Source organism: Gigantopelta aegis, chromosome 10 (genome assembly GCF_016097555.1).
Source record: "Gigantopelta aegis isolate Gae_Host chromosome 10, Gae_host_genome, whole genome shotgun sequence".
Classification (NCBI taxonomy): Eukaryota; Metazoa; Mollusca; class Gastropoda; order Neomphalida; family Peltospiridae; genus Gigantopelta; species Gigantopelta aegis.
In genome coordinates, this window is record NC_054708.1 from 23,803,153 (window position 1) to 23,816,094 (window position 12,942).

The 12,942-nt window shown below is 33.8% G+C and overlaps 1 protein-coding gene across 1 annotated transcript; it reads left to right on the plus strand.

Moving 5' to 3' along the window:
* The first annotated feature begins 10,340 nt into the window (after positions 1–10,340).
* On the plus strand, positions 10,341–11,689 carry LOC121382680 (DNA ligase 1-like). Its single transcript, XM_041512214.1, has one exon. It carries the CDS (start codon positions 10,829–10,831, stop codon positions 11,615–11,617), a length of 789 nt encoding a protein of 262 aa, XP_041368148.1. The 5' UTR covers positions 10,341–10,828; the 3' UTR covers positions 11,618–11,689.
* The last annotated feature ends 1,253 nt before the right edge of the window (positions 11,690–12,942 follow it).

Consider the following 12,942-nt stretch of genomic DNA (forward strand, 5'->3'; position numbering starts at 1 on the left):
GGCTAGTGGATTTTAATCGTGGCTAATAAATATTTTAAATTACTGATGCCATGGCTAGTGGATTTTAAAAAAATTTCTAGAAGCCCTGGTATGGTATAGGTTTTTTTATAAATATTATTTTAGCTTTTATTTTTAAATGGGAGTTCATCCTTTTGCTAAATGTCTATCCTTGTAAAATAGGTAATGTATGTCTTTGATCTGTATGTCAAAGGTTAACATGTCCTATGTGATATATGATCTGTTATGTATTATATTATGTTGATGTATCCTTCAAGATATGTGTCATGTTAATGGTATCCTACACTTGTTGATGTATAGCTAATGTGTCCATCAAGATATATGTCCTGTTAATGTGTCCTACAAGATATGTGTCATAATGATTTCACATTCACACCGAATGACATCATTTTGGGAAGCAACGTCATAACTTAATGTGGCTTCCCCAGTCTTAGCTCTGTGTAATCGCTTACCAAAATGATGTCATTTCGTCATCTCCATCTGATTACAATTTGAAACATTTTGACATGGTCCTTGTTATTCATCAAAACAAATATAATAAAGAAATCACTACACTTGCGTGTGAATCATACTGATTTTATAGGATGCATGTAATACCCTCGCTCTCGCTTGTGTAATACACAATGTACAAGAATTCTGACACTCATTTCATAAACTCAGTACGGTATGACACACAAGCTTGTGTAGTAATGTCTATGTATATACCCATCCTATAGATATATAGATATATATATACATATGTATATTGTACTATTGTTAATACTATACTCCAATGTAACATTTTGTTAAAATTCATTTCATTGGAACATGTTCCATTCTCTGTTATAACTTCCAAGCTAGCTTTCTCTATTTTATACCTTACTGGCCTGTATGTCCACCAGATTTATCTAAATGTAATCACATGGCCACCATCTGTACGTAGATTATTTTAGCAGAGATGAAAATTCTCCAGATTTTTAACATTTTGGATTTAATTGTTACCTGAAAACTGCTCCAGTCCTTGTTCTTCAGTGTTCACATGAACCCTGCACATTTTCAGGTGCATGTGATGAAATTCTTTTGCATCTTTCCATTGTGGGTTTTTTCCCCATCTCTTATAGGATGTAATGTTTATAATAATCAAGAACCACTTCACTTCCTCTGAATATTGAACAAAACCACCTTTGTTAATAGCTAACCTTCATTATGCACGTAACATTATCAGTTTCAAAAGACTACTACTGATCATATTTGATTAAAGTGATCTGTACAGTTACTCTAAACTAAAATTTAAACTAAGATCTTTTTCAAATTATTTTTATTTTTACTTTTTTCTCAATATGCTTTATGTAATTTTGGTCAGTAGGCATTTGTATAATTTTTATTCCATTTTTTATTTTGGTCATGCTCCGACATGAAGTATGCTTTATAAGGGAAGGCTTATTTTTATTGCTTATAATTATACTAATGATAGAATATATAAAAATTCAGGAGAGTGATTAATTGTTCTTCTAACGTAGATTATGAGAAGCCATTTAAAGGGACATTCCTGAGCTTGCTGCAATTTTTAAGATGTGATCGACTAACAGAGACTTTTTAACAATTGTAATTACATAAAATATTAGTGGCTAATTACATAAAATATTAATGGCTGTTTATTAAACGTGTTTCTGATCATTCTAATATTTGTACTGGGTTAAATTTCATTTTATTTCCTAAAAGTTGTTTTTTTCGTACGTATGAAATTATTTGAAGACAAAATCCAGAAACACATTGAATATACAGATACTGTTAGGATTTTTTTTTAAATTTAATTTTTATAGGTTAGTCTGGGTTTCAGCAAACACTGTTTGATCAAACGTTGTTCTGAAGTGCTCATATTGAGTTACATGTATTTGTGGTCATGTTTTGAAAGTTGGCTTATCACTGTTAATGTTTGATAGAAATCCGCTTTGTAAAATAGATCGCGTTTTTATTTATATTATTGACATGTTTTGGAGGGTTTTCTTTTTATTTATATACACTTAAATGTGTGTGTAATCATTGTTATCCATTAACCGCCCTGTTATATGTGTTAACCAATGTTTCATGACGATCAGTCTTTGGTATGTGCTGTCCTGTGTGGTATTGTTGCACATTAATATATTGGGATCTAGCTCAGTCGGTAGAGCGCTCCCTTGAGGTGTTATGGTCACAGGATCGAACCCGTTATCTGATTGGGGGTTTTCTGTCCCATGTGTACAAATGATCATGTTTGATATGTAGCGGTATGATAGCCCATTATCTGATTGGGGTTTTTCTGTCCCATGTGTACAAATGATCACATTTGATATGTAGCGGTATGATAGCCCATTATCTGATTGGGGTTTTTCTGTCCCATGTGTACAAATGATCACATTTAATATATAGCGGTATGTGTAAATAGTAATGTGTGGGTACTGATAGTATTATATTCATTGTTTAAATGGAATATTAAAGTAGTTTAATTAATGGTACTTGGAGTAAACTTCATTTTTACCAGAACAGGTGTATTTTTTCTATCTCATATGATGGAGTCTATTAGTATAACTATTAGAGCAAGCTAAGTTAAGATTCATATCCACCTTGTACATGTGGTAGCAAACTAAGCAAGAAGGCATTTGTCCGTGCTTGAAGGGTTATAGCTAAGGAAATCATTGAAGGTAGCAGGTATTGCACCCGTATACACCCCCTACCTCCCCCCACCCCAACCAACCCACCTCCCATTGTGGATATGTCACTTTGTAGAGAATGAACCTTAAAAATACCCACCTTCTGTTGTACCGAGATGTCTTAGATGGAATCTCAACGATAAATTATATTTATAATTTCCTTTCATACATATCCTGACCTCTGACCTACGCTACTTTCCCCCTATAGTCCCATGGATTGGACCGAATATAACAAACAGCTAATCAGCCCTAATTCAGTCGGCCATTTTTTACAAAGCATTTCCAAACTCTTTTGTCTGGTTCTCGTAGTGTTTTATTCAGATTAATGTTTAAGCATAAAAACCAGTCCAGCAGGCATTAATGACAAACGGCTGGCTGAATTTACCCCCAGATGATTAAAAACATCTTCTAATTAACCATGGGCATCTTTTACCAGTCACGTGGTATCTTCTTCCTTCTTTCTCCTTCGCTGTGGGATGTTCAGACCAGTCCAAGCATGGGACATTGGGGGGGGGGGGGGGGGGGGGGGGACGGAAGTACCATAGGTTTGAGGTCAGGCTATGTATTCATGAAAAAAAAGAAAATGATAAAAGTTTTCTTCATACTTTAATAAGCATTATTATTGTAGTGTGTGAAGTTATTTACATTCACTGAGATTGTCCCAAACACTGGGTCTCATTTATTATCATGAATGTTACATATATTAATAAAATTACAAACATACCACTTTTACACAATTTACTCTGGACGATGTTACTAAAAAACTGAATGTTATCATTCAATATACCTCAGAAAATGACAGCATTACTTCAAACAGTTCACGAAAAGGACGTTAGAAACTGATTTATGTGTATTTTTAACTAAATAAGTTGTGTTGTTTGTAATTAGAAGAATTGTTTGCCTTTTTTTCCTTTTTTTTTTTTTTTTTTTTTTTATTTTTATTGATGTACAACAGTCACAGATTTAGTATAAAATCACTTTACTACACTGTGATTATACAATTTGTGACCGTTATTCATTGATAAATTCATAAAAAAATGACGAACAATTGTTATGTACATGGCTTTGAAGTTTGAACCATAAGCACATTAGTATCTTACCACACAAATAAGGTATAAGCATTATCGATGCCCGTAGGACTTCAAAAGCTAGGAGTAAGCTGGAGTATCCTGGGCCCTTCTCAACCTCCATGAAAGGAAAGGAAATATTTTATTTAATGACGCACTCAACACATTTTATTTACTGTTATATGGCGTCGGACATATGGTTAAGGACCACACAGATATTGAGGGAGGAAACCTGCTGTCACCACTTCATGGGTTACTCTTTTCTATTAGCAGCAAGGGATCTTTTATATGCACCGTCCCATAGACAGGATAGCACATACCACGGCCTTTCATATACCAGTCATGGTGCACTGGCTCAACCTCCATGAATGCCTGTGTATTATATTTGGTGTTATGCATAAAATTGAGTGTTTTTTATTAAGCAAGACTGCTGTGATAAAAGGTTTTCTCTGAAAATTAACACATGGCTGGGGTTGGTCCATTTCGTAACATCACCCTTGTATCTTTGTTACAGAGAAACTCCCCTAAATCGGACACCCTCAGGACCAAGTAAAAAGTCTGGTTTTAATAGGTATCCAGTTTAAGAGGTTCCCTTCTCTTCAGATATTTAAAAAGGGTCCATGAAAAATATCCTGTTTTGAGGGGTTTCACTGTATTGTTATTTTTTATTTTTTTAAGATTTAAAAAAACTAAAATTTCTTTGTTATTTTAATGCTTCCCAACCCCCATCCTTCATCCGCATGTGGTAATTTTTAGAATATCCCCGAACACTGAAATATGCAACTGTCTTTATTTTCATATTGTTGAGGAGCATACTAGTATTTGTCATGTGGTTACCGTGTCTTTCGCTGTCACAAGTTGATTGCAGTGACGTCACATTCTTGAACATTTGTATCATTATTTATATAATATATATGTATATATATGGAATATGCATGTGTACAAATGATCACATTTGATATGTACTGGTATGTGTAAATATTAATGTGTGGGTACTAACAGTATTATATCCATTGTTTAAATGAAATAATAAAGTGGTATAATTAACGGTACTTGAGTAAACTTCCTGAATGCTTAAACAGGCATTTTTAACATGTATATATAACAAAACACTGCCTATGAATGCAACGTATGTTCTTTCTGTGTACAGAAATCAACACATTTCAACTCTGAATGAGTCATCACATGTAAAAACCTGGGCCCAATTTCACAAAATATCGTAAGCTTAGTTTTGCATGTAAACGTAAATCTACGACTAAATCACAATTCTTATTACTATTATAGTACAAGAAATATAATTTGAAGTACACATATATTATGTTCCTTTGTCCTTAAAATGCTCCATTTTCCATAATGATGTAATTTCAAGTGTGAAATAGATGCCAAACACATGTAAATAAATGTCCGGTATAACTGCTAGTTGCAGTCATAAACGTACGATGCTTAGTGAAATAGGCTCCAGCAGCTTAGCATGATATCAGATTTGGGTTCGCTTGAAGTGGTAATTGTTTTAAAATTGAATAATTCAGTTTTTGTTCTACAAACTAAATAAAACATTGTGATTTAAAGAGAACTGTTACATAAATTAAATGATTCACCTTCAAAAGATGATTGTATACATTGATTAACATTCAATAAACTAGTCGTTAACCTTTAGAAATAATTTAAACAAATTAAGTGAATGATGACATTTGTTAGAATTCGATTCATGAGTGCAGGGCTGGGTTTTTGGTTTTTTATCTATGATGGGTTTTTTAGTTGATGCTTGTTTTGTTTTCTTCTTTTAATAGGAGTGTTTGTTGTGAATACATGTCTTTTCATTTGTATACCTATATTATTATGTAATTTTTAATACATTTAAATTTTACAGTGTCTTGGATACTAACATAGTCCTATGCATTAAATATTTTATGTCTTCTTAATACACGTAAAACTATTCTTATGTATGTTGAAAATAAAGAAACAAAATCATTGTTTTTCAGATTAGACTTTAAAACAAGAAGGTCCAGTTGAAGTGTACTATAACGGTATAAATAAAACATTTCTGGGGACCACAAACACACTGCTGTATATCATACATACTCCTTTAAATTAATGTCTGTGTTATTGGTCAGGATTGTCAGATTCTAGCAGCCTGCCGATGACAGGTGTGAAAAAAACAAACATTCCCAGTGAAATGGATCTGGGGCCTAATTCACTAAACTCTGGGCAACTGTGCGATCTCGCAGAGTAATGCTAAAAGACTGACAAAGAGGAGCCTAAGAGACCTTTGTGAATTAGGCCCCTAATCCATTAACCCTATATATGCAAACAAATAATGGATGGTTCATGGTGACTTGTGTTGTAAAATGTACCTTATTAATTAATATATTGTATTAACCCTACATATCCCATCAAACAGTAGAATTTTTATTGTATTAACACTATTATGGCTATAAATGCCACCTACTGATTGACATTTTAGAGTGACCAGTGTTTTAAAACATCCATTACATTATTATTATTATTATTATTATTATTATTATTATTCCACTTCATTTGCACTTCTACTATGTCTGGTTGCAAAGATATGATAAAGTTAATAATCCTGGCCATGTTGAATTCCCAAGTCATCTCTTTGTGGATTTGCAGGGACTTTTCATATGTGTTTTATCACACCCTAGGGCAACTTTCCTGAAAATTTCACTTTGTTACCAATTTGTTCCAGGTTTGGTCTCCTGGAGTACTGTATATTCTTATTTATTACCCCAGTGGTTACTCATAACTTGGAAAATATTTTTGATATTTTCTACGTGAGAAATATTCTGCATTGGTGTAATATACACTACTATTGGACAAATTGATGCTTACAAACCAATGACTTTTTCGGTACTAAATATGACATCATCATCATTTGGCAAACACACAAAATAACTTCACATACATTAAAGAGTTTGAGTTTAAGGCTTTCTGTTTTCAGTGTTAAACTTGTAATAAAATGTTAGTTTAAGGCAATTCATTACAGATTTTTTTTTTTTTAAACCAGGGTATAGAATTTTGGTTTTTTAAAATTATCTGTGAACATGATTAAAATACAAATTTATAGCAATACTCAGAACAGTGTGTAAAGTGGTTTGCATCGTCTCTATATATACATATACGTGTATGCATAAAGGCTTTTAGGAAAACAAAGCTGGGGTAATAAATAGAATAACAAACTTGGTACCAGTTATTATCAAATTTATGTCCTTCGTGAAATAATTTTCAGGTTTAGCTCGTGACAAGTGAAAATTATTTCATGAGGGACATAAATTTGATAACTGGTAACTCGCTCATTACCCTCATGTCATATAATAGCCTTTAACATTGCAGTGTTAAAAAAGAGATTATCTTATTGATGCATTATGTAATATGAGCACAACCGTGATCATGGATCCACTGTTGTTCAGAACTTGTGATGTGTATTAAAGAACACTAGTGTTTTTAGTATTAGTGTTTACAAAATGGTTGCTGTAATGTATATCTTAGTGAAACTTAATTTTTTTATCATCAAGGTACCTGTATATAATATAATGGTGTGAATATCAGTGAGATATTTATTGGTAATTAAATATTAGTAATCCTATGGATAAAAATATTTTGTTGGCTCATCAGAAATTGTTGGTCTCTTTTGTTTTTGTTGGATTTTATTTTCCAGCAATAAATAGTCTGTGTTTATTTATTGTACAAACAATGTACATTATATTTGAAAAAAAAAAAAAAAAAAGAACAAGAAAAATAAGAATATGTGGGTAATAAAACAATATTATAAACAGGAAATTGTTGCTTTGTTATATATGGATCCTAAAAGTACTGTGGAGGTTTGTTTTTAGAAAGGTGTGCGATTTATTTTATTGTTTTTGTTTTGTTCTGTTTGTTTTTGTTATTTCAGGGTTTTTTTGTTGGGGGGTTTTCTCATACACCCCACTTTGACGGAATATATTATGATATGGTGTTGTTGTTCTGTTTGTACATCCGTCCATAAATGGTTTTGTTTCTGGAGCATATCTTTCTTATCAATTCATATAGGGTTATCAAACCTTGGATGGCGGTGTGTCGTGTACCATAACTAGGTCACCATGACCTACTTTTCACACATTAATACACATTAAAGGATATTCAAATAACAAATACTACAAAATTCTGATATGCTTTTTGAAATCTTTCTTTGATGATTACACATAGGTTGACCTGTCTTGTATTTAAATAAACCCATGGGTTTGAAGTTACTTGTTACATGTATATGTAGTACTAACTGATAACAACTGTGCAAGTGGTATAGTGCCACTTGTATAACAAAAGCAGGTGGTGCTTAGGTATGAGGGCTTTTAACTTGCAAATTTCGTAGTTGACCTATGTTGATCTTTTACATGATACTTGCCAGTTGAGCACTCCCTAAAATTAGTAGTCACACGACACTTGATAGTGTTGTATTTTTTACAGAATATATTCCAACCAAAATTATATTGAACTTCATGGAGTAATTAATGGTGGTGTTTAATCTAAAGTGTTTTTGGTAACTCCATTTAAAAATAATAATAATAATAATAAATAAAAATAAATCTTTTTAACAAATAATTTTTTGTATTTTTTTTTGTTAAAAACTGGATTAAACATTAATTTCATAAAGCAATTGAGATTTAATTTTATTCACATTATACCCGTTTATGGTAGATTAAAAATTTAATTCCTCAGAATTTCTGATTGCCAAAATTTGTCTAAAAATTTTATGATACAAAACGGTCAAATTTTAATGTTACTTAATGGAACCTTTCTTAAATGTTACACAATGGAATAGCCGCAGCAGCTAACTATTCAACACTATGTTTAGGAGGACATGAAACAATATATATTGTTAATTATGAATCTTTCAACCAGTCATTTTAGTTGGTCTAATAAAGAGATGCATTGGGAGGGGTTTATTGTGGCCATTATGATTTGACAGGTGGTCATTCTGTGCAGTTCTTTACACTGTGTTTTAATTTAACTGTTGCATTTTCATATTGCTGTTGATCATCACTTCTTTTGTGCATTTACCGTAGTTTGACACCCAAATAGACTATGTATCGTGCTGGGGTGACGTTAAAAAAATTATATTCTATTCTGTTATTATTATTAGCACGTAGACCAACACTAATAGACCAACTCTAAAGCAATAGTAATAGAAGTCAGAGACTGAAAGACTAATGACTAATTTACACTGAAGGTCGCTCCAACCTTCTTAATTCCCTAGTCTCTATTCACCCATTTGATCTGAAATCCCATGTAGGCCCAACATGTGGCCATTATGATTTGACAGGTGGTCGTTCTGTGCAGTTCTTTACACTGTGTTTTAATTTAACTGTTGCATTTTCATATTGCTGTTGATCAAATATTTGATGAAATAACAAAAGTACTTACAAAAGAGAAATAGTTGTTTAAAAGATAAACGTTGTTATACATCTATCTACATCTATCGATGAAAATTACAAACCAAGTCTGGATAGTGTAGTGTAGATAAGTAAATAGACAGACAGACAGATATGTGGACAGATAAATGTAGCCCGAGTGCTCAGTACTCTGACTGTAAGAGAGCTAGACGGACATTTGGACATAAATACGCTCTCATTACAGCGTATTTATGTCCAAATTGCCGTCTAGCTCTCTTACAGTCAGAGTACTCGGGCTAAGATAATATAGATATTATGGTTGGGTCTCTTAAAATGTTTCAAATCATATAGATGGCGCATTTAAATAACCCTCTTAAAACCGCAGTATAGTGAAAGTAGTTTAGACTGTCACTCATTACTCCTCCGCCCACCCCCACCCCTTCCGATCTCCAACCCGCCCGCCCCCTCCCCCCACCCCTCTGATCCCCAACCCTGATTTGACGGCTCCATGTTATACAGGGAGACATCAAAAGAATGATTATCTTACTACAGTTCTTACTCCAACTCCGTGTATTTCACGGGGAAACTGAATGTTGATACTGACAGATTGCATAGCCTTGAAAACACAGGTAGGTAGGTATGTTAACACAACTGAGTGTCGGATTACTGGTTTCCCGTTTTAACCTCTGAAATGGTAAAGACTCGCTAGTCTACAGGTAGCTTTTGGAGAGCTGTACGCGCTGAACTTCAGACGAAATTGCTTACACGTGTAAATCTTTGGCTGAAGAATTGGTTCCTGCCAGGCGTGAGCTGACGTGTTTTCGCCCTCTCCTCTCCTGTTTCAAACGATGAACTTTTTTTCTTCTTCTTTTTTTTTTTTTTTTTTTTTTGGCGGGGGGGGGGGGGTGGTTAGGGGTGGGGAGAGAATATGTTGTGCCTTGGATCGAAGTCGAAGTTTGAAAAAGAAAGGAAGAAAGAAAGAAAAATTCACCTTGTCTTCAGCGTCTGTATACATCAGGACAAATACGATCCAACTTGACGTAAATAAATCAACACCATTAAAGGGACTACCCTGTGTTTGCTGCATTGTAAGATGTTTGCGACTAATAAAAAAATAATGTAATGTCTAAAATTAAATTTTAAATATATTTTATTCATTAGAATATTAGTTTGTTTATTTGATATTGTGAGTAGCCCAAATTAGATTTGGTCTCCAAATTAGTTTGCATACGTACGAACAAATAATAGGAAATACAATGAAGTTTAACTATTACAAACACTAAAGCCCTGTTCTCATGCCGTCGTTTACTTACGTGAGTATATATAAACCCGTAAGTAAATATACTTACGGTGAGTATACCTGTCATGAGAACGCATTTGCTTACGGGTTTATATTTACTCATGTATTTTATTTGCACGACCAGCAGAGGTCATGCAAAAGTATATTTGCGTATAACTAAATTTACTAGATACGCAAATCTTGCCATGAGAACAGATTTGTTATTTGCTGATATGAGTTAAAAAGTAAATGCAGATTTCACACCCGTCCGGCGTGACAATTTCAATCCATTTCACCAGACTCATATCTTGACATTTCTGACACTAGCAGCCAGACATCACGTGACCAGTACTGTCTAGTAGTTAAGTCGGCATTGATTTTTAAAACTGCATAATTTCTTTATTGATAATGGCTAAGAAGGCAAAGGGTACACGCGGTTCATCGTGGACAGACGAGGAAACTGAATGTTTACTCAACCTGTGGCAGGAAAATGATGTAGAAAACCAATTAGATGATCAAAAAAAAACCAATGTCTCAATTTATCAAATGCTATCTAGTGAGATGAACAAATTTGGATATAATAAATCTAATTTACAGTGCAAAATTAAAATGCACACATTGAAAAGGTCATTCAGGGAATGCAAGAAAAATCTGAAAATTAGTGGTAACGGAAGAAATTTCTGTAAGTTTTATACAAAACTGAATGACATTTTAGGTCACCGTCCTGCATCGTTGCCAGTGAAATTAATAGAGAGCATGAACAGAAAGAGAACAATATCGTGCATAGATGATTCAGAAAGTGACACATTAGATGATACAGAAGACAAAAATATAGACAATACAGAACTACTTGATGACAGCAAAACTGATAACGAAGAACCCATTGCTTCTACAGCTAATGATAATGTCAACGGTAATATAAATGACAGACCAAATGAAGAAAGTACAGATGGCGAAAAAGAGAAGAAAGGGGACGAAGAAATAAAGGAAAGTGGTAAAACAAAGAGTAAACAGCATGTGAAAGAAAACAAATCATCAAAGATAAAGCCTAAGAAAACACGTTTAGAAATTGCTTTGTCAACTGTTATGACAGCATTTGCAGACAGCAACAGTAAATTTGAAACCACACTTTTAGCATTAGAGAACAAGAAAACTGCCGAACTGAAGAGAATAGAAATTGAGAAGCAGAGACTTTAATCGGAAGAGGGACAGAAACGTGAAGAGCGAGAGCACCAGTACCGAATGATGAAAATGATAATTGGAAGAATGAATGCGCAACATGTACTTCAACAGAACATCCCGTCCACTTCATATGATACCCACAACCCAGTCCCTATGCCTCAACATTACAGTACGCCGCATAATATGACAGCTAGTAGGCAGTGTAATATTTCTTACGATGATACAGGAGAATCATATTATAATATGTAAATCATTGCATCAAATGTAGTAAAACATGACTTTAAATGAGAGCTACAAGTACATTTTCTTTCTTCCTTTAAAAAAACGCAGATGTCGGCATATTGTTTTGTGGTATTTTCCTTTATTTGTGTTTTAATTGAAACTGATGTTTTAAATACCACATTGAGTACACATGATTTTATTGTTACTTTGGACAAGAAGCGAACCGTTTAATTATTATAGTAAATGACATTATTTCCATTGCAATTCCATAACGTTGTGAATTTTTTGGCGAATTGTTTTTCAAAATAAAAATATAACACAGAAACTGATTTTGTCTGTTATTTATATATAGTATATTATTTAAAACACAAATGAATCCTACTCAGAAAATCAGTCATCCCGATAGCATCCTCATCACATCATACAAAGTACATTTTCAGCCATTCACGAAATATGCTGCTAGATCATTTCTCAGAATTGTGGCATTCACTTGAGCTTCTTCCCCAGTATCCATTCCATCCATTTCATCACCATTCTCCTCTGTACAAAGTCGCACGGTCCGTTCCGTAGTTCACAGAGGTTGTGAAGAATGGCGCATGCTGTGACTACGGTACTGGCAAATTCAACACCAACATCCAGTCTCTTCTGCAGACATCTCCATCTACCTTTTAAACGCCCGAACGTATTTTCAATTGTCATCCTAGCTCTACTCAGCTTGTAATTGAACACATTCTGTGATACTGTTAGATTCATTTGGTTGGTATAAGGCTTCAGTAACCAATTCTTCATTGGATAGGCAGCATCACCTAGAAGGACAACAGTCATTGTGATTTCTTTATCCCCACAATTAAATTTCCTAAGCCACTATGGAAACAAATCATTCACCTCGCCTCTGTAAAATATTTCTGAATTTCCAAACACCCTGGCATCATGTACTCTTCCTGGCCAACCAACATTTATGTCTGTTATAATGTATCTATGATCACAAACTGCCTGTAGGATTATTGAATACCAACCTTTTCTGTTTAGGTAATCTCCATGTGCCGAGGTAGGACAGATGATTGGAATGTGGGTACCATCGATGGCACCTCCACAGTTCGGAAAACCCCAAATCTCAT

What these genes read in the sequence shown, in the direction of transcription:
- LOC121382680 (XM_041512214.1), top strand. Translation starts at nt 10,829, where the DNA reads ATGGCTAAGAAGGCAAAGGGTACACGCGGTTCATCGTGGACAGACGAG.